This window comes from Leucoraja erinacea, chromosome 7, assembly GCF_028641065.1.
Source record: "Leucoraja erinacea ecotype New England chromosome 7, Leri_hhj_1, whole genome shotgun sequence".
NCBI classification, from domain to species: Eukaryota; Metazoa; Chordata; class Chondrichthyes; order Rajiformes; family Rajidae; genus Leucoraja; species Leucoraja erinaceus.
This window is the reverse complement of record NC_073383.1, coordinates 13,717,877-13,741,622: the sequence shown is the minus strand read 5'-3', so window position 1 is coordinate 13,741,622 and position 23,746 is coordinate 13,717,877. Positions and strand designations below refer to the sequence as shown.

Genomic DNA, 23,746 nt, shown 5'->3' with positions numbered 1-23,746 from the left:
AGATTATTGGTGTGAGTTCTGGGTTAGAGCACTGGGTCAGTGAACAATCATGAATGAACCGTCCATTATTCTCCTGCTGCTGTGCTATGTTCAGGCCACAAGCATTTTCCCGTCAGTCGGCAACTGGGTCAACTGTATCCCTGGAGGAGTAAAGGGGATTAACGGCCTGTCCCACGAGCATGCGACTCCATGCGGCAAGCGCGACCTAACGTGGCCGCTTGAGCCATATGTAGTTGTGTGGAGCTGGTCCCGACATCGCTCGGGGCTCCGAAACACTGACATGTTCAAAAATTCTGCGCGGGACGGCCTTCCGGCCCACAGCCGCCTCGACGCTGTACACACCGCCTCGACGGGCGTGCGCAGCGTCTTGACGCCGTACGCACGTCTTGACGCCGTACGTCATGCGCGAACTTCCCTCGGACTTCGCTCGAACTTCACGTCACTAACTCGATCTCCGTGCGGCCCCCGCTTACGGTTTGGTCGAGCTTGCCGCATGCAGGGCGCATGCTGGTGGGACAGGCCCTTAAGGAAATCAAGGGGGCAAAAATGAACATGAGGTTGCTTTAGACTTTAGATATACCACTCGGAAACTGGCCCTTTGGCCACTGAATCCGCACCGATCAGCGACCACCCCATATAATCGCTCTATCCTACACACTAGGGACAATTTTTACAGCTTGCCAAAGCCAAATTAAACCTACAAATCTGAACATGTTTGGAGTGTGGAAACTCGAGCACCCGGAGACAAGCCACGTGGATACAGGGAGAACGTACAAACTTTGTACAGACAGCACCTGTAGTCAGGATCGGACCCTGGTCTCTGTTGCTGTAAGGCAGCAACTCTACCGCTGTGCCATTGTACCACCCCACTCTGGCAGATGAGGTTGCAGAGAATCTAAAGGGGTGTAATATCAGGAACAAAAAGGAACTTCAAATGCCAATGTACAAAAAAAGACACAAAGTGCTGGAATATGTCAGCAGGTCAGGCAGCATCCCTGGAGGACATGGACGAGACCCTTATTCAGACTGATGGTTCAAGACTTTTCTTCAGTCTGAAGTAGGGTCCCGACCTGAAACGTCATCTGTCCATGCTCTCCAGGGATGCTGCCTGACCTGCTGAGTTACCCCAGCACTTTGAGTCACAAATATTTCCCATGAATGTATCATTGTGTTTTGCAACCACTAACGGCTGTTATTTCTGCTAGGTGGCAGATGATGCTCGCCATTCTGGGCCCCCGGTTATGCCCAGACCCTCCAGCACATTTGGCACCATCAGTCGGAACCACAATCAGGAGGTGATGCCTGTTGGTAAGTAACATTCCTGCTTACTTTGTACAGATGTGTATAGCTGATGGACTATTGTGGGAACGGGGCCCAAGATGTAAAACCAGATCATTCCCAACACTTCCATATTAAATACTGATTAAACAATAACAGATTTGGTTAGTTAATTAATTAGTTAATTAGTTAATTAATTAAGCGCCTTACAGCGCTTGCAGCGCCGGAGACCCGGGTTCGATCCCGACTACAGGTGCTTGAGTGTACGGAGTTTCTCCCCGAGACCTGAGTGGGTTTTCTCTGGGATCTCCAGTTTCCTCCCACACTCCAAAGAGGTTTGTAAGTTAATTGGCTTGGTATAAACATAAATTGTTCTGATGATTGTGTAGGGGATTGTTGGTCGGTGCGGACTCAATGGGCCGAAGGGCCTGTTTCCGCGCTGTGTCTCTGAACTAATCTAAACTAAATGTTAAATATATTTTGCATTACTTTTCCCTAAAGATGCCCTTACAATGTCCTCTAATGCCCCACATTGGCTTCCTTGTCTACAAATACTAATAGCATCAGGAAATAAGCACTATCCTCAGGGCACAATTGCTCACTAAATAAGTACTATCCTCAGGGCACAATTGCTCACTAAATGTGGCATTTTTCGTTAAACTCTTCTCTGTAGGTGCTGCTTTAATTCCAGCCACTGGGTGGCAGTAAATGACCACTTCAGCAGTGACTGTTCAGCAGTGGGAGGACTTTGAACACGGAACAAAGCATAAGGGCCAGGGGAAGAGGGGTCTCGACCTGAAAGGTCACCCATTCCTTCTCCCCAGAGATGCCGCCTGTCCCGTTGAGTTACTCCAGCATTTTGTGTCTATCCCCAAAGCAATAGGGGCCTTTGGATTCAGGGAGATTGGAATAACTGCAACCTTTTTCGTAATAATTTGGTGCATGTTATATCAGATTTTATTCAAACTTTTTAAATTATCATGTTTCAAAGATGCAGTAGGAATAAAAGGGGCACTCTTTGGCACGTTCTGAGCTATTGACCCTATTTACATGAAGTTGATGATGTTGGTTTCTTCTGACCAGTTTGCATTCCGCCAAGGAGCAAGGGAATTTGTTCTTCTGATTTATTTAAGCCAACATATCTCCAACCACTACCAATTGAATAACATCTGTCTTTACTAAAATCTGGACGAGCTTGCTCAGCAGTTTCTTGGTTTGCTTTCTTGGCACGACACTCTCATAAGCATCCATATTCTAAAACGTTGCTTTGTGGAGTTGTTTTCAGAATTCGTTGACACGTTTTTCTGTAATTGAAGCTCTACAATATTTGTTTGACTTAATCCAACAATGCTTCTTAATAAAGTGAAAATATTAGTTTCACCGGTTGCATTTTGGAGCAGCCCGCTCCAGTCTTTATTGGTCTTTGGTTTAATACTGTGGCAAAGTATATCATTACATTTTTGTTCTACGGACCTACGCTTTTGGACTAATTGGATTTGTTTTTTTGTGCTGCATGACTTCATGTAACTGGGGTTATTTAGGAATGACAACGAATAATGATTATTCACATGCTGATTTTGGATGTCAGGAAATGTTGCCATTAACTGCCTGTGATTAGACTCGTGTGGTATGGCAAGGATTTGCTCGGTTTATGGCACAGAAGTGTACACTAGAATATCAATCTGTACCAGCCAAGGCCCGCAACTCAGAATGGTGGAGCAGGAATTTGCATCAGTTGTTCCCCAGGTTTTGATCAAGACATCAGGGGAGTCATTGTGATAGCCAAGGCTAGGTAACGCAGATCATCTTTCCCGGACATGTAAGTCTCCCCTCCCATTTACCAAGGTGTATGAACAACAGATAAAATTCGGATAGGAGAAGGGGGTTTCTTAATAAATCAGCACAACGCTAATTTTCTTAAATAGTCACAAAATGCTTGACCGTAACGTCACCCATTCCTTCTCTCCAGAGATGCTGCCTGTCCCGCTGAGTTACTCCAGCATTTTGTGTCTATCTTTCATTTAAACCACCATCTGCAGTTCCTTCCCACACATGAATTTTCTTGAGATAGACACAAAAAGCTGGAGTAACTTAGTGGGTCAGACAGCATCTCTGGAGAAAAGGAATAGGTGACGTTTTGGGTCGAGATCCTTCTTCAGACTGAGAGTCAGAGATATGCTGTTGGACCCGCTGGGTTACACCAGCTTTTTGTGTCTATCTTTGGTTTAAACCATCATCTGCAGTTCCTTCCTATTAAATTTTCTTAACTTTTGTTAACATGTCTTCAGCCAATAAAAGTCACACGTGTGTTTCTGAGTAGATGGTGTGAATCTCTCTCTAATTGTTGGGTCGTTTCAGTTGCTCCGATGTCTAGATCAGTTCAGCATTCTCCATTTTTTTTATAATCCCTGACCTGATGAGATATTCTGTTGTTTTCAGCTTACAATGATAAAATTGTAGCATTTCTGCGTCAACCAAACATCTTTGAAATTCTTCAAGAGCGGCAGCCAGACCTTATCAGGAATCACTCACTCAGGTAATCCCATTGATTGTCCAAGTGGTGGTGCTGGTTATGTGATGTTGCACATTTCTCTGCTACAGTCACTCCTCTAATATCCAAGTCCCTGCATTCGTGCTGTAATGGTTTTTTTTGTTGTTTTTTTTAATATTTATTTTATTGGAAGCAATTGTACAAAAAACTTGACAATTGCAATGTTTTATAAGAAAGGGGAAGCTAAACACTTTTGCCCCATCACACACTTTCTTCTCACAAAACATATAGTAACATGCAGTGATTTACTTCTAGGCAGTGGATTTCTTTTCTGAGGAAAGGATTTGCAAAGTTTGATGAGCAAATTTGTTACCTTATGACATAATTTATTACTGATTTTTTACCTCAGAATTTATTTTGTCCCAGTGGCCGAGGAAAGAATCATTCAGTGTATTCGCAACTTCAATTCTCACTTTAACATGATAATCTCAATTTATTTTACATTTTTAAAAGGCCTTAATCAAAACCCCATTGAGTGCATTAATTGTAATTTGAAAGTCTCGACCCGAAACGTCACCCATTCTTCTCTCCAGAGATGCCGCCTATCCCACTGAGTTAGTTAGTTGGTCTTGCCAACAAAACCCTTGGAGAAGAATTCCTTCAAAGCTTGACTTGTGTTGGTGCTTGTATGCTCAGCATTCTAACTCTATGCACACTGTTCACCTGGTTGTTTACCGATAAATGTACCACACAATTTTGAAGGTTGCCTAATTTTGCCTGAACAGACTAATTTTGGCAAAGTCAGCAAGAGATTGCAACAGTGATTTTTGTACATTAATGGAGTAACCTATTGAAATGTATGATCAGATATCCCTGCGATGCACCTCGGTATGTGATGAGAAGCTGGCAAAGGTCAGATGGTCAACCCACCCTGCATTGCATGGATGCTCCCATTTACATTTTAAATATCCATATCACGTGACAACACCTGAAGAAACCGGATATATCGCAAGGGAGCAACATTTCAGCAGATGTTCAATCACTGTATTTATCTAAAGTTGTGACAATGCTGGCTGCCTGTATTGTGTTGGGTTATTGTTGAGAACTGGTGGTCTGCCAGCCAGTATAAATGTGTAATAGAGTAACTGGGATAATTTAGACCTGGATTGCAAACAATCACTCCAGAGACTAGTTTCCAAATTGCTTTTCACTGTGAATAGGGCAAACAAGCACTTAGGCCCTGGTTCTAGAAAGTCTTAAAGCCCTGTCCCATTGTACGAGTTCATTCAAAGAGTTCTCCTGAGTTTGCCCTGATTCGAACTCGGTAATTTACGGTAATGGCCGCTCGTCGGTACTCGGGGCTCTCGTGGACATTTTTCAACATGTTGAAAAATCTTCACGAGTCTTTCTGAGCTTACCCCGTTAACCGATTACCTGCCGTTAGCCTTACGAGCCGCTAAGAGATGTCCCGAGTTCCGACGTACCCGCTACGTTCATTCTACATGCTTACCACGAGTTTGATTTTTTTTTTTTAACTCGGGAGAGCTCTTGAATGAACTCGTACAGTGGGACAGGGCTTTTACAATGCAAGCTTTGATGATTACAGTCCATTTTACACATTTTATACAGAAGGTTAAAGTCCATAAGTCAAGTCAAGTCAAGTCAAGTTTATTTGTCACATACACATACGAGATGTGCAGTGAAATGAAAGTGGCAGTGACTTAACTGCAGCACCAACTGGTCAAATGTGGGTGGCTGGAAAATGGCAGAGGAATATTCCGTGACGTTATATTTAAATAATGAATTATGATCTAGATTTATATCTGTTTTTCAATCACATGAAACGTACTGAAGGGTCGTGTTCCGAAACATCACCTATCCACATTCTCCAGAGATGCTGCCTGACCCGCTGAGTAACTCCAGCACCTTGTGTCCTTTTGTGTATTAACCAGTATCTGCAGTTCTTGTGTCTACATTGAAGACTGAAAAAGGAGTCAATCATAAAAGATGAAATAGCGGCACATTTGGATAGCAGTAACAGGATTGGTCTGAGTCAGCATGGGTTTAAGAAGGGGAACTCATGCTTGACTAATCTTCTAGAATTTTTTGAGGATGTAACTGGGAAAATGTACAAGGGGGAGCCAGTGGATGTAGTGTACCTGGACTTTCAGAAAGCATTTGATAAGGTCCCACATAGGAGATTAGTGGGCAAAATTAGGGCACGTGGCATTGAGGGTAGTGCTGACATGGATAGAAAATTGGTTGGCAGACAGGAAACAATGAGTAGGGATTAACGGGTCCTTTTCAGAATGGCAGACAGTGACTAATGGGGTACCGCAAGGCTCAGTGCTAGGACCACAGTTATTTACAATATACATCAATGATTAAGATGAAGGGATTCAAAGTAACATTAGCAAATTTGGGGATGACAAAGCTGGGTGGCAGTGTGAACTGTGATGAGGATGCTATGAGAATGCAGGGTGACTTGGACAGGTTGGGGGAGTGGGCAGATGCAGTTTAATGTGGATAAATGTGAGGTTATCCATTTTGTTAGCAAAATCAGGAAGGCTTTCTGCTCCCCGCACCCCCCTCTACTCTCCCCACCCCTCACCTTCCTACTCTCCCTTCCCCTCTCTCTATCCACCTCCTTTCACTCACCTCTCCCCACCCTCTCCTCCTCCCTCCCGCCCCTCCTCTCCTCTCCCCTTAAACAAACATTCCCCCACAAAAACTCTTTGCCCCCCCACACTTCTTTCCCATACACCTACGTACACCTGTGGTGTCATGGTGGATAGGGTTTGTCAAGAAACTACATTATGCATTAAGTATGGAAGTTAGGACATTAGTGAGGCTGCATTTAGAGTACTGTGTTCAGTTTAAATCATTCAACTATAGGAAGGGATGTTGAAACAAGGAACTGCTGATTCTGGTTTACAAATGATGACACAATACTGGTGGAGTAACTCCATGGGTCAGGCAGCATCTCAGGAGACCATGGATTGTTTTCTTCTTCATACTGATTGTGGGGGTGGGGAGAGGAGAGGCAGGACAAAGCCCAGCAGGTAATAGATTGATACAGGTTCGGAGGATTTTTTAACAGGCAGATGGTTGGACAAAGGCCAAGAGAAGAAAATAATTGAAGGTGTGAGACAAGAGGATTGAACAGTTGTGAATTGTGAAGCTAGAGGAATGAATGTAGGTGGAAGGGGAGGGGTGGGGAGAGGCAGGCGTGATTGGAGATATATGCGGTTTATGTGGGGAGAAGGGACGAGGGAGGGTTATGTAATAGCCATCTAACATTGCAGAATTTAATGTTGATGCTGTTGGGCTGCAAGCTACCCAAGCAGCATATGGGATGCCGTTCCTCCAGCTTGCGTGTGGCCTTCCTCTGGCAAAGGAGGAGGCCCAGGACAGAAAGGTCAGTACGGGAATGGGAAGGGGAGTTAAAATGGTGAGCAACCGGGAGATCCAGTAGGCTTTGCCAGACTGAGCATGTGTTCGTTGAAGCTCTCTTATAGCTTTCCACATCACCTCCACTATTGGTCTTATGAAGGGTCCTGGCGCAAAAGCCACCTATCTTTGTTCTCCTGAGATACTTACTGTCTGACCTGCTGTTACTCCAACATTTTGTATCACCCCATCTCTCCCTTCCCTACCTCACCTCTCACGCTTTCCTCTCCCTTTCCCCTCTCTCCTCCTCCCATCTCCCCCTCCCCTGTCTCCCCTCTCTCCCCGTCCCCTCTCTCCCCACTCTCCCCCTCCCCTCTCTCCCCCCTCTCTCCTCTCCCCTCTCTCCCCACTCCGACTCCCCCTCTCTCACTCCCCCTACTTTTTCTCCCCTCATTTTGTCCCTTCCTCTCTATTGCCCTCACCCTTCCCATCCCCTCTGTCACCCCCCTCCTCTCTCCCCCCGTCTGCCCGTGCCACCCTCACTCCCCGCCCACACCCCCACTCTCTCTGTCCACATTTTTCTCTTCAACCCCCTCTCTTTCCCAGTCCCAACTCGCTCAGCCCCCACCCCACACTCCCTGAACCCCCTGTATGTATGGCTGCTTTGTTTATCAGGGTGGGCTTGTGACATCCGTCTCTGTACAACCGTACTCTCACAGCCCCCTTTAAATGTCACCGACCTCCGTGTCTATGGTCCCCACTGCGTTCAGAGTGCTTGTACCAGCAGTGGAGTTTATGAACTGCTAATGGGGTAATTTCAGATTCTCAATCGTGAATTAATATCCTTGTGTCGAGCACAGGCTTGTGATTGTGTTTACCAGCTGTGTTGCCTCTGACACGCTCCTAAATCTTAAATCTCTGGCAAATAAGAGATGCACTCTGGTGATGTTCTGATTGGGAGAGGTCATGCCTGGCTTTCCTGCAGTCAATAACTCATTAGAGTTGTGAATATGAATCTTCCAGGAATAATGTGACACACATGGATGTGTTTGAACAAGGCTTTTGCATCGATCATAGTCCTACTGAGGGCTGCTAATGGGTTTCTTGCTGCTGAATTTATAAGTGGAGATGGCTGTCCGATGTACAGCAGCAAATGGGCAAAGCTTCCTTGGCATCAAACTGGGTCCTTTGTTATCGAGAAGGATGAGCAGCAGGGACCCACCAACAAACACACTATTATCCAGGTTCCCCGTCAAGGCGTACGGCATCCTGACTTAGACACATCCCTGTTCCTTCACGGTTTGGTTTAGTTTAGAGATACAGCGCGGAAACAGGCCCTTGCGGCCCACCGAGTCAGCGCCGACCAGCGATCCCCACACTAGGGACAATTTACATTTATACCAAGCCAATCATCCTACAAACCTCTGGAGTGTGGGAGGAAGTCGAAGATCCCGGAGAAAACCCTCGCAGGGAGAACGTGCAGCCAGCACCTGGAGTCAGGATCGAACCTGAGTCTCCGGCACTGCAAGAGTTGCAAGCAGCAACTCTGTCGCTGTGTCACTGTGCCACCCTAATCGTGGCGCTTCCATTTCTCTAACAACATTGTCCTTGTCTTCACTGATGGCTGTGACTCAAGAACGTAGAATTAACCAGACACATCCACAACCTGTGAATGCAACTTTTGATAAACATCATGTTCTGCTAAACAAACCGTGGACGGCACGGTGGTGCAGCGGTAGAGTTGCTGCCTTACAATGCTTACAGCCCCAGAGTACCAGGTTCTATCCTGGCTACGGGTGCTGTCTGTACAGAGTTTGTACGTTCTCCCCGTGACTGCATGGGTTTTCTCCGAGAGCTTTGGTTTCCTCCCACACTACAAAGTCGCACAGTTTGTACATTAATTGGCTTGGTGTAAATGTAAAAATTGTCCCCAGTTTCGCATAGTGTTGATTTGTTGGGATTGCTGGTTGGTGCGGACTTGGTGGGCTGAAGGGCCTGTTTCCGTGCTGTATCTCTTTAACTAAACTAACAATAACACTAAGCATACTGAATTTAGTACCCTTCTAATGTTTTAGAGAGTCCTATGGTTTTAATTAACAGGAAATAGGTAATTTACACAAAAGCTTAGATAGACACAAAAAGCTGGAGTAACTCAGCGGGAAAGGCGGCATCTCTGGAGAAAAGGAATAGCTGACGTTTCAGGTCGAGACATTTCATCAGACAAAAAAGGTTTTTTTCTTCAGATATGTTGCCTGACCCGCTGAGTTACTCCAGCATTTTGTGTCTATCTTCAGTGTAAAACAGCATCTCCAGTTCCTTCCTAATTATTATGGCTGTTCCACACGAGATAGCTGGGGCCTACATTTGCTATTGAAGTGAAGAATTTGGCCATGCATAGATTCTATCTTGTCATTTATTTGTGTGTTTTGGTAGTCTGTGGAAAGTTGTACTCTGTGGTGGATGACTTTGTTGTAAAGAGAATAAGGATCGATTAATCTTCCTTAAATTCCAGTCAATTTAATAGCTCGTACTGTTTTTCCAACAGTATTACATTTCATCATGGCACAAGTGAAGTCACCTGAGTTTGTGTTGTTCTCTCATCTATATCTTGTATTAGCCACTTTTAAATATTGATGGATTTTGTGACCAACATCTCCATTTGTGCGCTGGTCCAAATGAAGTACGGGTGTCAAGGGTTATGGGGTGAAGGCAGGGAAAATGGGATTAGGAGGGAGAAATCAGACATGATTGAATGGCGGAGTAGACGTGATGGGCCTAACTTATGACCTTATGACCTTAAATTGAAAGGTGCATTTTCATAAGCAATGAAGATTTAGAATGTTCCTGTCTTTTGTGTGCCTAACGTGGATCTGTACACAGTAGAGTGTGGTTGCAAGCTCCTGATTTTGTGTGTAGACAGGAACAGGGCCTCCAATGCTGAGGACATTGAATGGCAGCCATCTCCGTGGTGGCCCACCGATGCCACTGGCCCTCATCGCCTCCATGTCCTAGACAAGCACAATCCCGGGCCGAGATGACCACAGCCGCTGGCCCTCACTGCCATCACTAGGCCAGACCACCGTGGACCATCACTCCCTGCTGTCCCCAGACTAGGGTTACTCCCACCACTCACCCTCACCACCTGCCCGGTAAAGCTCAGGCCTGGGCCGATGTTACCACTGCCGTTGGCCCTCACCGCCTACATGGGCCATCACTGGCATAGACCAGCGATACCACCACTGGCATAGACCAGCGATACCACCACTGGCATAGACCAGCGATACCACCACTGGCACAGACCAGCGATACCATCACTGGCACAGACCAGCGATACCACCACCACTGCTGACCCTCACCGCCTTCCCAGTCACAGACAAGCACTGGCCTTGACTGAGGTTACAGCGGCCATTGGCCCTCACTGCCGCCCACCGTCCGCAGACAGGGGTTACTACCGGCGCCGGCCTGCACCACCTGCCGGGCCATTCCCCAGACCGGGGTTACCGACACTGATCACCTTCACCGCCTCGCCAGTTGTAGACAAGCTCAGGCCTGGGCCGAGGTCACTACCACCACTCGCCCTCACTGCCGACTGGCCTTCACTGCCTGCACTGGCCATCACTAGCCATCACTGGTCCAGGCCAGAGTTACTGCTATCACTGACCCTCACTGCCGACCCCAGACTGGGGTTACCACCACTGCTGACCCTTACCCCCTCCCCAGTGTCCACGCCTCAACAAGCCTCATGCCCACATTGATGTCAAGCTCATCTTCTGCCTGTAGGCTTATTGACCACTCCATCTCACTCATCTCCAACGTTACTCTCCTCTGCCCTTTCTGGACCTTTTTTTATGTCTAACGCCACTGTGGTATCAACCGTCTCAACATTTCCATTCTGCTTGCCCACTCCACTCTCACCCCCTCTAAACATGCAGCCTTCTACCTATTCAGTCACAGCTCCAATATTGTCTTAAAACCCTCCGGCAAGGAAAGTGTAGTCTTCCAGGCTAATCTCTACTATGCTGAGGCCACACAACAGCTCTTGGACACGTCCTTGACCATAACCCCATGGACAAACAGGCCACCAGCTCCCAAATCATCTCCAATCTCATTGCCTGTCGATCTCACTTCCACAGTCTCCAAGCTTATAATTCCCCAAGCCTGCACATTCCTTCCAACTCTTTCCCCAAATCTACAAACACAACTGCCCTGGCAGACTCATTGTTCCTGCCTACTCCTGCATTTTCTCCAAAAAACCCTTGTCCAGTCCCTTCCGACCGCCAGGTGTAAGACCAAGTAACGGTGATTGTGGGACAAGCCTGTGAGACACTGGGAGAATTGTGAGTCTGTGGAATTCTCTGCTTCAGAAGGCAGTGGAGGCCGGTTCTCTGGATGCTTTCAAGAGAGAGTTAGATAGAGCTCTTAAAGATAGCGGAGTCAGGGGATATGGGGCGAAGGCAGGAACGGGGTACTGAATGTGGATGATCAGCCATGATCACAGTGAATGGTGGTGCTGGCTCGAAGGGCCGAATGGTCTACTCCTGCACCTATTGCCTATTAATTGAAAGATGGGTCAAGAGGAAATTAAATGGGGATAGTTGAGTTGTTTGATGTTGTTTGATTCAATCTTGCGTCAAAGGCTGTGATGCGTCCTATCTTAAGTGAGCTCCATTGGGAGAAATTAGGGCTGAGAGAAGTCAAGGAGTCGGAGACAATTATAGTTGTAGGCGCCTGAAGATTTTTTTAGGGTGCCCTGATGTTCAGTGGTTGGGCTATAGTCAAATAAGGGTGTTCATGAGTTCTCGGAGCTGAATAAGGCCATGCGGCCTATCAAGTCTACTACGCCATTCAATCAGGCTGATCCAGTGGCGGATTGGCCAGGGTGTCAGCTAGCCCAATGGCAAGTGGGCCCCTGATGAAGTGGGCCCCCTATATCAAGTGGGCCCCTGATGAATGGGCCCCCTATATCAAGGGCTCCCTTTGTCTCCTGGCAACCAATATTTTTAGACCGGGTCCGCCACTGGGCTGATCTATCTCTCCCTCCTAACCCCATTCTCCTGCCTTCTCCCCATAACATCGGACACGCTTACTAATCACGAACATGTCAATCTCTGTCTTAAAAATATCCATTGACTTGGTCCCCACAGCCTTCTGTGGCAAAGAATGAAATAGAATGATGTAGGAGAAGGTATCGGGGAGATGGCACAAAGCCTCTTCAAGGTAAAGGTTGATAACTGAACTTTCCTGATCAATGACAAATTGAATTGCTGCAATTTCACAGGGGGGTGGACAAAGGAAACTGACCTAAACTGAGACAATGATATCATGCGCGACTCTGCAAGTTGTACAGAGGGCAAGTGCTGAGAGAATAGATCCTGGGTGGGTGGAACGTTTTTAAGATGAGAGAGGGTTAACTGTGGTGGTGAAAACACGTGCCTGGAAAAGATGGGTGGGGAAGCAAGGACTGCTGAGGAAGGGCTCTGTATTCAGAAGCCACAAAAGGCTGTGGATATTTTTAAGGCAGACATGGATAGATTCTTGATTAGAACGGGTGTCAGAGGTTATGGGGTTAGGAGGGAGAGATAGGTTAGCCGTGATTGAACGGCAGAGTTGACGATGGGCCGAATGGCCTAATTCTGCTCCTATCACATGACTTTATGACCTTATTTGTTCAGTATGAGGTTTATCGAAGGGGGGGTTAGGAGAAGCTGAAGCTGAACGGTGGAGGCCAGAAACATGAGTGATGGGGCAGCAGGTGGTAGCACTGAGGTCAACAAAGGGGTATAAGAAATATCATTATCTGTTTGTGCTGACCACAAAATCTAGTTTGGGACAGGAATAACCATTGTGTGCCTTTTGCAGGGATTAAGGCAAGGGAATTCCAAAAGATGGAATCTTTTCATCTTGTCAACTTGTGTTCAACTCCATTTATGGTGTCAACTTTGTGTTCAACTCCCTTTATTATTACCGACAAATGCACACTGATTACTGGGGTATAAAGCCTGCACAAGTAGAAATATTATGGGCCAGTTAGACTTGCACATGGGAGCGCACTTATTCTGGCTTCCACTTTTTTTGAGTTAGTACTCAACATGATAATATTTTGTATTGTTTGTGTGTTTTATCAGCAACTGTGTAATTCAGCAGAAGAGTAATGGTGACATTGACAAGTGCTATTTTATTGAGTAGTTTGCCAACCATTGGGTAACCATTCAGGCTAACGGGGCTGGTTGCAAATTCATATGAACATGGCCGGCAAAATGGTGGCACCCTTTTACAGTGGATTACACGTGCATATTGCCACAGCCAGAGAGCACAACTTTCTCAAATGATCTGCCCGTTCTTTTTCAACACAGTGAAATATAAATATAACATTGAGAACAGATTCATAAACAGGTCATAAGGCCCCAAGTGATAGTAGCAGAATTAGGCCATTTGGCCCATCAAGCCTACTCCACCATTTAATCATGGCTGATCTAGCTCTCCCTCCTAACCCCATTCTCCAGCCTTCTCCCCATAACCCCCGACACCCGTACTAATCAAGAATCTATCCGTCTCATGTGTGTTGATAGGAAGGGTTTAGAGAGGAATATGGGCCAGACGCAGGCGGGTGGGACTAATGTAGATGGGGCATCTTGGTTGAGATGGACAAGTCGGGTCGAGGGGCCCGTTTCCATGCTGTATGATTCCATGTCACTACACGAGAATGAAGTTGGAATTTTGTTTTAAAAAGCAAGTCCGGCCGACCTCATGACTCAGTCTGTGAAATTGGAGGTTGGATTGTTGGTTTGGTTACAGGGTTGGTGAATTGTGAGTGTATGCCCCACATTCTGAATAGCTGCAATAACAAAGATCCTGATACAATAGTTGTGCATAGTTGTGCTGGTGGTGTTGTAGTTTTATTTCAGTTTTCTGTCTACAACTGTTATAAAACCCAGCATGCAATAGGCCCAGTCCACCTTTGCCTCCTGTGTCACTGTCTCTGCTGTGTGACAATCTAATGAGGTAAGTCTAAATCATGATTTGAAATACTCATCTGGCATGACATAATTCCACAAAACGTGTGTAAATGGAATGGTGTGTTTTCATTTCTACCAATAAAAGTCAACATTAGCATGGTCAGGTGCACATCGTGAACATGAAGTCTTCTGCTTCATATCTCACCCCCCAAAAATAATTGCATGCAATATCTTCCACAACAGTGACTATGCCATGGTGAATTTGATGTATAATTCAGACAGACTTGCTCTGCCAATAAATGTGATTGTTGCTGTAAGTGTAAAACAAAGGGAGCATCACACAAATGGCAGAATTTGTTATTAGTTTAGTTTAGAGATGACAGCGCGGAAACAGGCCCTTCGGCCCACCAGATCCGCGCCGACCAGCGATCCCCGCACATCAACACTATCCTACACACACCAGGGACATTTTTGCATTTACCAAGCCAATTAACCTACAAACCTGTACATCTCTGGAGTGTTTATTATTGTGCAGTAACGGGGGAAGATGAGATTTGTTTGTGTGGGGATAGTTGATACTGACTTAACTGAAAGAGGACAATCTAGCAATGCTGGTTGTCATTTTTTTTAAATTGCCAATTATGGGACTATTCTGCCACACCAGTACTATAAGAGGCAAGGTTAGAGCTGTGACGACCTAGTAATTGATTTGAAAGGAAGATTATGATTCTGCTCAGGACTTTCATCCGTGCCATGAGAAGGATAAGCTCATTATTCAGTTGTGGTACTTGGAATAGGCAGTCTACAGCAAGAAAGACATCAGTGAAAGTGTGGCCTTCATAACAAGAGGAGTTGAGTATAGGAGCAAAGAGATTCCTCTGCAGTTGTACAGTGCCCTAGTGAGACCACACCTTGACTATTGTGTGCAGTTTTGGTCTCCTAATTTGAGGAAGGACATTCTTGCTTTTGAGGGACTGCAGCGTGGGTTTACAAGGTTAATTCCCAAGATAGCGGGACTGTCATATGCTGAGAGAATGGAGTGGCTGGGCTAGTATACTCTGGAATTTAGGATGAGAGGGGATCTTATTGAAACATATAAGATCATAAAGGGTTTGGACACACTAGAGGCAGGAAATATGTTCCCGATGTTGGGGGAGTCCAGAACCAGGGGCCACAGTTTAAGAATAAAGGGTAAGCCATTTAGAACGGAGATGAGGAAACAAAGTTGTGGGTCTGTGGAATTCTCTGCCTTGGAGGGCGGTGGAGGCCGGTTCTCTGGATACTTTCAAGAGAGAGCTAGATAGGGCTCTTAAAAATAGCGGAGTCAGGGGATATGGGGAGAAGACAGGAACGGGGTACTGATTGGGGATGATCAGCCATGATCACATTGAATGGCGGTGCTGGCTCAAAGGGCCGAATGGCCTACTCCTGCACCTATTGTCTATTGCAGTGCAAAACTGTTGCTTCCTGATAGGAAGCTCCATGCTGAAACGAGTGACACTCAGACACATCGGCCCATCTTTATCAAGCCGTTTTTGTCCCCCCCCCCCCCCCCCCCTTTGTAATCATCACCGCCCCTTACCTCATCTATGCTGTGTCTGCTTGGTTGTTTGCATGATATGCACTCTGCTTTTTCTGAGGATATAATTGGATTGTTTGGGCATTTCCACAGGGAGAAGATTCAGTTCATCCGGAGTGAGGGGACGAGTGGACTGGGGCGACTATCCAGTGATGCAGATCTTGTTATGCTGTTAAGGTAGGCTCAATTCATCAGTCTAGCTGATACTTGCGGACAGGCAAGGTGGGGCAGGGGCATCTAATCATAGTCGGGATTCTCTACATCTGGTGAATCCTGCATTGCGCTCGTCCCATCAGCACGATGGCGCGGCGGTAGAGCTGCTACCTTACAGTGCCAGAGACCTGGGTTCAATCCTGACTACAGGCGCTGTCTGCATGGAGTTTGTACTTTCTTCCTGTGACTGCGTGGGATTTTCTCTGGGTGCTCCATTTTCCTCCTACAAGCCAAAGATGTACAGGTTTGTAGGTTGATAAGCTTCGGTAAAATTGTAAATTGACCCTAATGTGTGTGGGAAAGCGCTTGTGTACAGGATGATCGCTGGTTGGCGCCAACTCAGTGGGCCGGAAGGCGTGTTTCTGCACTGTATCTCTTAAGTCTAAAGTCTAAAGTTTAAAATCTGTGTGGAGTTGGTTAGAATAAGGGTAGAATTACAAAGTGTTTTTGTATTTATGGGTTGTTGATGTCCGAACAGTCTCGATGGGTCAAAAGCAGGCTTCAAGATAGAGTAGAGAGGAAAATATAATCATAGTGGAAATAGCCTCAGGAAACTGGAGTTATATAGCATGACATGGAGGATATGTAGATCTGCTATTTAAAGCCTTCCTGCTCAGATTGGGTGTTGCCCTCAAACGGAAAATATTAACTAAACAGGATAGTGTCATTCCACTTGATATTAGACAATAGACATTAGACAATAGGTGCAGGAGGAGGCCATTCGGCCCTTCAAGCCAGCACCGCCATTCAATGTGATCATCCCAAATCAGTACCCCTTTCCAGCCTTCTCCCCATATCCCCTAACTCCGCTATTTTTAAGAGCCCTATCTAGATCTCTCTTGAAAGCATCCAGAGAACCTGCCTCCACGGCCCTCTGAGGCAGAGAATTCCACAGACTCACCACTCTCTGTGAGAAAAAATGTTTCCTCGTCTCCGTTCTAAATGGCTTACTCCTTATTCTTAAACTATGGCCCCTGGTTCTGGACTCCCCCAACATCGTGAACATGTTTCCTGCCTCCAGCGTGTCCAAACCCTTAACAATCTTATATGTTTCAATGAGATTCCCTCTCATCCTTCTAACCTCCAGAGTGTACAAGCCCAACTGCTCCATTCTCTCAGCATATGACAGTCCCGCCATCCTGGGAATTAACCTTGTAAAACCTACGCTGCACTCCCTCAATAGCAAGAATGTCCTTCCTCAAATTACAGGACCATAACTACACACAATACTCCAGGTGTGGTCTCACTAGGGCTTTGTACAACTGCAGAAGGACATCTTTGCTCCTATATTTGATTCCTCTTGTTATAAAGGCCAACATGCCATTCGCTTTCTTCACTGCCTGCTGTACCTGCATGCTTACTTTCTACATTATTAAAACAATAGATCCAAATAGTTAACCATAGGGTAACATAATGTCCATACCATTAAGTTTTGATATCTGTACATTTCAGCTCTGTGTGTATCAAAGGCCAGAGCAGACTCTTTTTCCTCAGAAGGCTCAAATCCTTCAACGTGTGTAATGACATGCTGCACATGTTTTACAACACTGTGGTTGCAAGTGTTATTTTCTACGCAGTTGTCTGCTGGGGCAACAGCATTAGTGCGAAAAACAACAAGAAGCTGGTCAAACTGGTTAAACGAGCTAGCTCAGTGCTGGAGGGGAGAGTGGACTCTGCGATGGATGTGCTTGAGAGGCGTATGAGGCACAAGGTGCAGTTCATCCTGAAAAACCCCGGGCATCCCCTCCATGTAATTCTGGAGAGTCAAAAGAGCACTCGGAACAACAACCGGCTCCTCTCCCTGCCCTGTAGGACGGAGCGGTTCAGGAGATCCTTCACCCCTGCAGCCTTTAGATTTTATAATTCGGACCGCTAGGCTGTAGGGGGGATGCATTCTTGCAATTTTTAATTGTTAATTATTGGTCTTTTTAAGTATTTATTGCTCTCAGGTAGTGTCCACAGTGTATTCTATGTATTTTCTGTCTGCGTTTGTTTTGAATCTGTGGGTTTGTTGGTTGGGGGCTTCTGGACATCTGAATTTCCCTGAGGGGATCAATAAAGTATTTATTATTATTATTATTATTATTATTATTATTATTATTATTTGTATTGGGTGAACAGTTATTTTCATAAATTCAGATTATTTATTCTGTAACTATTCTTTTAAAATCTCCCTGTTGTTTTGAGTAATTAATCTCCTATTTGATACATACTCGTCTCCTGCTCCCTCCTTATTCTCTGGATGCCTCATTATCCACATTGACCACCAATGACTTTGACAGACAAAGTTTTTACAGGACATCATAAGGTTGTTGCAGGGATGATAATTCCACAGATGAAGTGGCTGGAACTAGGCATCACAGTCTCAGAATAAAGCAAGGGTTCCCAACCTGGGGTATATTTACCCCCAGGGGATATATTTCTCCTACCCAAGGGGGTAAATTTGTTGATTCTAGATTTGTACATTTTTTTTTCATTGACGGACTGTGTTTGGTTCTGGTATACCGGTATCTGTTCATCATTAGTTCATAAATCAGTGAAATAACATTGTTATGTGCTATTAAAGTTGCCAGGGGTAAACGGGACGAAAAAGTTTGGGAATCCTTGGAATAAAGGGTTCACTGTACAAGACAAACCTGAGAAGAAATGTCTTCACCAAGAACTTTGTCAACCTTTAGCATTCTCAGTTTAGTTTAGAGATACAGCATGGAAACGGGCCCATTGTGCCACCATGCCAACCATCGATCACCCGTTCACACCAGGTCTCTGTTTTCCCACTTTGCTTTCCACTCCCTACACACTAGGGGGCAATTTACAGAGGCCAATTAACCTACAAAGCCGTATGTCTTTGGGATGCGGGAGGAAACCGGAGCAGCTGGAGGAAACCCACCCTGTCACAGGGAGAACGTGCAAACTCCACACATAAAGCAGTAAAGGACAGAATTGGTCATAGTGGTGTGAGACAGCAGCTCTACCACTGTGCCACCCTAATGCCCCTGTCCCACTTAGGAAACCTGAACGGAAACCTCTGGAGACTTTGCGCCCCACCCAAGGTTTTCGTGCGGTTCCCGGAGGTTGCAGGTGGTGGAAGCAGGTGGGGAGACTGACAAAAACCTCCGGGAACCGCACGGAAACCTTGGGTGGGGCGCAAAGTCTTCAGAGGTTTCCGTTCAGGTTTCCTAAGTGGGACAGGGGCAAATAATTCTCTTCCTTTGTAGGCTGTAGAGCATCAGTTATTGAGTATATTCAAGACTGAGATTGATAGATTTTCAGATATTAATAAGATCAAAGTTACTGCCCTCTATCAATTATTCAGGAGATAAAATTATATTACTTATGAAATTATTTTGTCATATTTACATTAATTAAATTTTATTGGAAATAGCCTAACATGAGCAGTTTTTTTGTGTGTGTTTAATCAGTTTCCTTCAGTTACTGAGGTAACAATTGATTAGTGCAATGAGCATAAAATGATGCTGCGACAGTGTTTTCCAGCTGGATGGTCATAAAGATGTATAATTCCCACCAACGGCTTTTGTTTCAAGGACCTCTCAGTTAAACCTCTTATCAAAAAGTTAGCAAAACATCAGCTATCATCTACGAAAATAATTTTTAAAACGTGGTCATGTTTCCTTGACCAAGTGTTGACTTGGCGGCGGCTCCGTGTCTGTAACGATGTCCCCGCCGATCACACTCCGGCCTCCTGACCCGCCTGTCACTGGGACAATGCCAGTGATCATGGGGCGGAAGCTGGGTCTCTGGAGCCCGGAGACCGCGGAGAGGAGTAGAGTGGAGTTCAGCACAAAACAGGCCCTTCGGCCCACCTTGTCCATGCTGTGTTTGGCCCATATCCTATCCATGTACCTGTCCCGATGTCTGTTAAATGTTCAGCCAGAGAGTTGTGAATCTGTGGAATTCTCTGCCACAGGGGGCAGTGGAGGCCGATTCAGTGGATGTTTTCAAGAGAGGGTTATTTAGCTCTTGGGGCTAACGGAATTAAGGTATATGGGGGGGAAAGCAGGAACGGGGTACTGATTCTGGATGATCAGCCGTGATCATATTGAATGGCGGTGCTGGCAGGAAGGGCCGAATGGCCTACTCCACCTATTTACTATGTTTCTATGTTTCCGATGTAAATTGTACCATCATTATAAGGATATAATGATGCACTCCATGGGCTACACTACATCTACATTTGACTGCTACTACTCGGGTGAGGCGGGGCCGGACGCTGCGCTCCGACCCGACAGTCCCCTCGATCCGAGTAGTAGCAGTCAAATACGGGACGAGGGCGGTCCCGTACGGGACAAACCAATTTAGCCCAATATACGCGATGTCCCAGCTAATATGGGACAGTTGGTAACCCTACCCGTGACAGTACAGTAAATCCATGATAAGGAATGTCGGATTTTATTTTAAAGGGCGGCACAGTGGTGCAGTGATAGAACTGCTGCCTCACAGCATCGGAGACCTGGGTTTGATCCTGACTACGGCTGCTGTCGGCCTGGGATTTGCAAGTTCACCGACCGGGTGCTCCAGTTATTTACTGCATTCCAAAGATGTGCGAGTTTATAGAAACATAGAACATAGAAAATAGGTGCAGGAGTAGGCCATTCGGCCCTTCGAGCCTGCACCACCATTCAATATGATCATGGCTGATCATCCAACTCAGTATCCTGTACCCCCTGATCCCTTTAGCCACAAGGGCCACATCTAACGGGATCTTAAATATAGCCAATGAACTGGCCTCAACTACCTTCTGTGGCAGAGAATTCCACAGATTCAACACTCTCTGTGTGAAAAAAGTTTTTCTCATCTCGGTCCTAAAAGACTTCCCCCTTATCCTTAAACTGTGACCCCTTGTTCTGGACTTCCCCAACATCGGGACCAATCTTCCTGCATCTAGCCTGTCCAACCCCTTAAGAATTGTGTAAGTTTCTATAAGATCCCCCCTCAATCTTCTAAATTCTAGCGAGTACAAGCCGAGTCTATCCAGTCTTTCTTCATATGAAAGTCCTGACATCCCAGGAATCAGTCTGGTGAACCTTCTCTGCACTCCCTCTATGGCAAGAATGTCTTTCCTCAGATTAGGAGACCAAAACTGTACGCAATACTTCAGGTGTGATCTCACCAAGACCCTGTACAACTGCAGTAAAACCTCTCTGCTCCTTTACTCAAATCCTCTTGCTATGAATGCCAATATACCATTCGCTTTCTTCACTGCCTGCTGCACCTGCATGCCCACTTTCAATGACTGGTGTACCATGACACCCAGGTCTCGTTGCATCTCCCCTTTTCCTAATCGGCCACCATTCAGATAATAGTCTGCTTTCCTGTTTTTGCCACCAAAGTGGATAACCTCACACTTATCCACACTATACTGCATCTGTCACCTTGCAGCCTCCTAGCATCCTCCTCACAGCTAACACTGCCCCCCAGCTTCGTGTCATCCGCAAACTTGGAGATGTTGCATTCAATTCCCTCGTCCAGATCATTAATATATATTGTAAATAGCTGGGGTCCCAGCACTGAGCCTTGCGGTATCCCACTAGTCACTGCCTGCCATTCTGAAAAGGACCCGTTTACTCATACTCTTTGCTTCCTGTCTGCCAGCCAGTTCTCTATCCACATCAATACTGAACCCCCAATACCGTGTGCTTTAGGTTTGCATACTAATCTCTTATGTGGGACCTTGTTGAAAGCCTTCTGAAAGTCCAGATATAACACATCCACTGGTTCTCCCTTATCCACTCTACTAGTTACATCCTCGAAAATTTCTATAAGATTCGTCAGACATGATTTACCTTTCATAAATCAATGCTGACTTTGTCCAATGATTTCACCACTTTCCAAATGTGCTGCTATCCCATCTTTAATAACTGACTCTAGCATTTTCCCCACTACCAATGTTAGACTAACTGGTCTGTAATTCCCCGTTTTCTCTCTCTTTAAAAAGTGGGGTTACGTTTGCTACCCTCCAATCCTCAGGAACTACTCCAGAATCTAAAGAGTTTTGAAAAATTATCACTAATGCATCCACTAATTCTGGGGCTACTTCCTTAAGTACTCTGGGATGCAGCCTATCTGGCCCTGGGGATTTATCGGCCTTTAATCCATTCAATTTACCTAACACCACTTCCCGGCTAACCTGGATTTCACTCAGTTCCTCCATCTCATTTGACCCCCGGTCCCCTGCTATTTCCCGCAGATTATTTATGTCTTCCTTAGTGAAGACAGAACCAAAGTAGTTGTTCAATTGGTCTGCCATGTCCTTGTTCCCCATGATCAACTCACCTGTTTTTGACTGCAAGGGACCTACATTTGTTTTAACTAATCTTTTTCTCTTCACATATCTATAAAAACTTTTACAGTCAGTTTTTATGTTCCCTGCCAGTTTTCTTTCATAATCTATTTTCCCTTTCCTAATTAATCCCTTTGTCCTCCTCTGCTGGACTGAATTTCTCCCAGTCCTCTGGTAGGCTGCTTTTTCTGGCTAATTTGTATGCTTCATCTTTTGTTTTGATACTATCCCTGATTTCCCTTGTTATCCACGGATGCACTACCTTCCCTGATTTATTCTTTTGCCAAACTGGGATGAACAATTGTCGTAGTTCATCCATGCAGTCTTTAAATGCCTTCCATTGCATATCCACCGTCAACCCTTTAAGAATTAATTGCCAGTCTATCTTGGCCAATTCACGTCTCATACCCTCAAAGTTACCTTTCTTTAAGTTCAGAACCCTTGTTTCTGAATTAACAATGTCACTCTCCATCCTAATGAAGAACTCAACCATATTATGGTCACTCTTGCCCAAGGGGCCACGCACAACAAGACTGCTAACTAACCCTTCCTCATTACTCAATACCCAGTCTAGAATAGCCTGTTCTCTCGTTGGTTCCTCTACATGTTGGTTTAGAAAACTATCCCGCATACATTCCAAGAAATCCTCTTCCTCAGCACCCCAGCCAATTTGATTCACCCAATCTATATGTAGATTGAAGTCACCCATTATAACTGTTTTACCTTTTTTGCACGCATTTCTAATTTCCTGTTTGATGCCATCCCCAACTCCACTACTACTATTAGGTGGCCTGTACACAACTCCCACTAACGTTTTCTTCCCGTTAGTGTTTCGCAGCTCTACCCATATCGATTCCACATCCTCCAAGCTAATGTCCTTTCTTTCTATTGCGTTAATCTCCTCTCTAACCAGCAACGCTACCCCACCTTTATTTATCCTCCACCTTGCTCCATTCCTACTCTCACTGTCACGTGGCACAGACAGTAATCCTGAGATTATTACCTTTGCAGTCCTTCTCCTTAACTCTCCTCTTAACCCCCTAAATTCTCCTTTCAGGACCTCTTCTCTTTTTCTACCGATGTCATTGGTACCTATATGTACCACGACCTCAGGCTCCTCTCCCTCCCATTTCAGGATATCTTGGACACGTTCAGACACATCCCAGACCCTGGCACCAGGGAGGCAAACTACCATCCGGGTCACCTGACTGCATCCACAGAATTGCCTATCTGACCCCCTAACTATAGAGTCCCCTATTACTATTGCCCTCCTCTTCTTTTCCCTACCCTTCTGAGCACCAGAGGGCTATCAGACTCCATGACCTCCCACATCTGACATCCAGAACAGAAAACTGCCCTGGATACAATGCAAAGTGCTTCCTCAGGCCCACTTGTTTTGAAATGTGACTAGAATGTGAATGGAACATTACAGATTTGGGAACAACGGCTCCTGGGCCTCTGTGAATCGAAGCCCCGCGCTCAGCTTTTGTACTCACCGCCCGGACGCCGCTCCTCCCTTTGCAACCGCTCCTGGGCCT

The 23,746-nt window shown here is 45.7% G+C and overlaps 1 protein-coding gene across 2 annotated transcripts in view; it reads left to right on the top strand.

Annotated features, from left to right (window-relative positions):
* LOC129698656 (E3 ubiquitin-protein ligase HECW2-like) overlaps positions 1 to 23,746 on the top strand; it is a 313,116-nt gene that overhangs the window by 224,892 nt on the left and 64,478 nt on the right. For both annotated transcript variants that reach the window (XM_055637791.1, XM_055637792.1), the window contains exons 15-17: positions 1,206 to 1,308; positions 3,718 to 3,814; positions 15,788 to 15,871. In XM_055637791.1, coding sequence (XP_055493766.1) covers positions 1,206 to 1,308; positions 3,718 to 3,814; positions 15,788 to 15,871 — 284 coding nt within the window. The remainder of the gene's footprint in view (positions 1 to 1,205; positions 1,309 to 3,717; positions 3,815 to 15,787; positions 15,872 to 23,746) is intronic.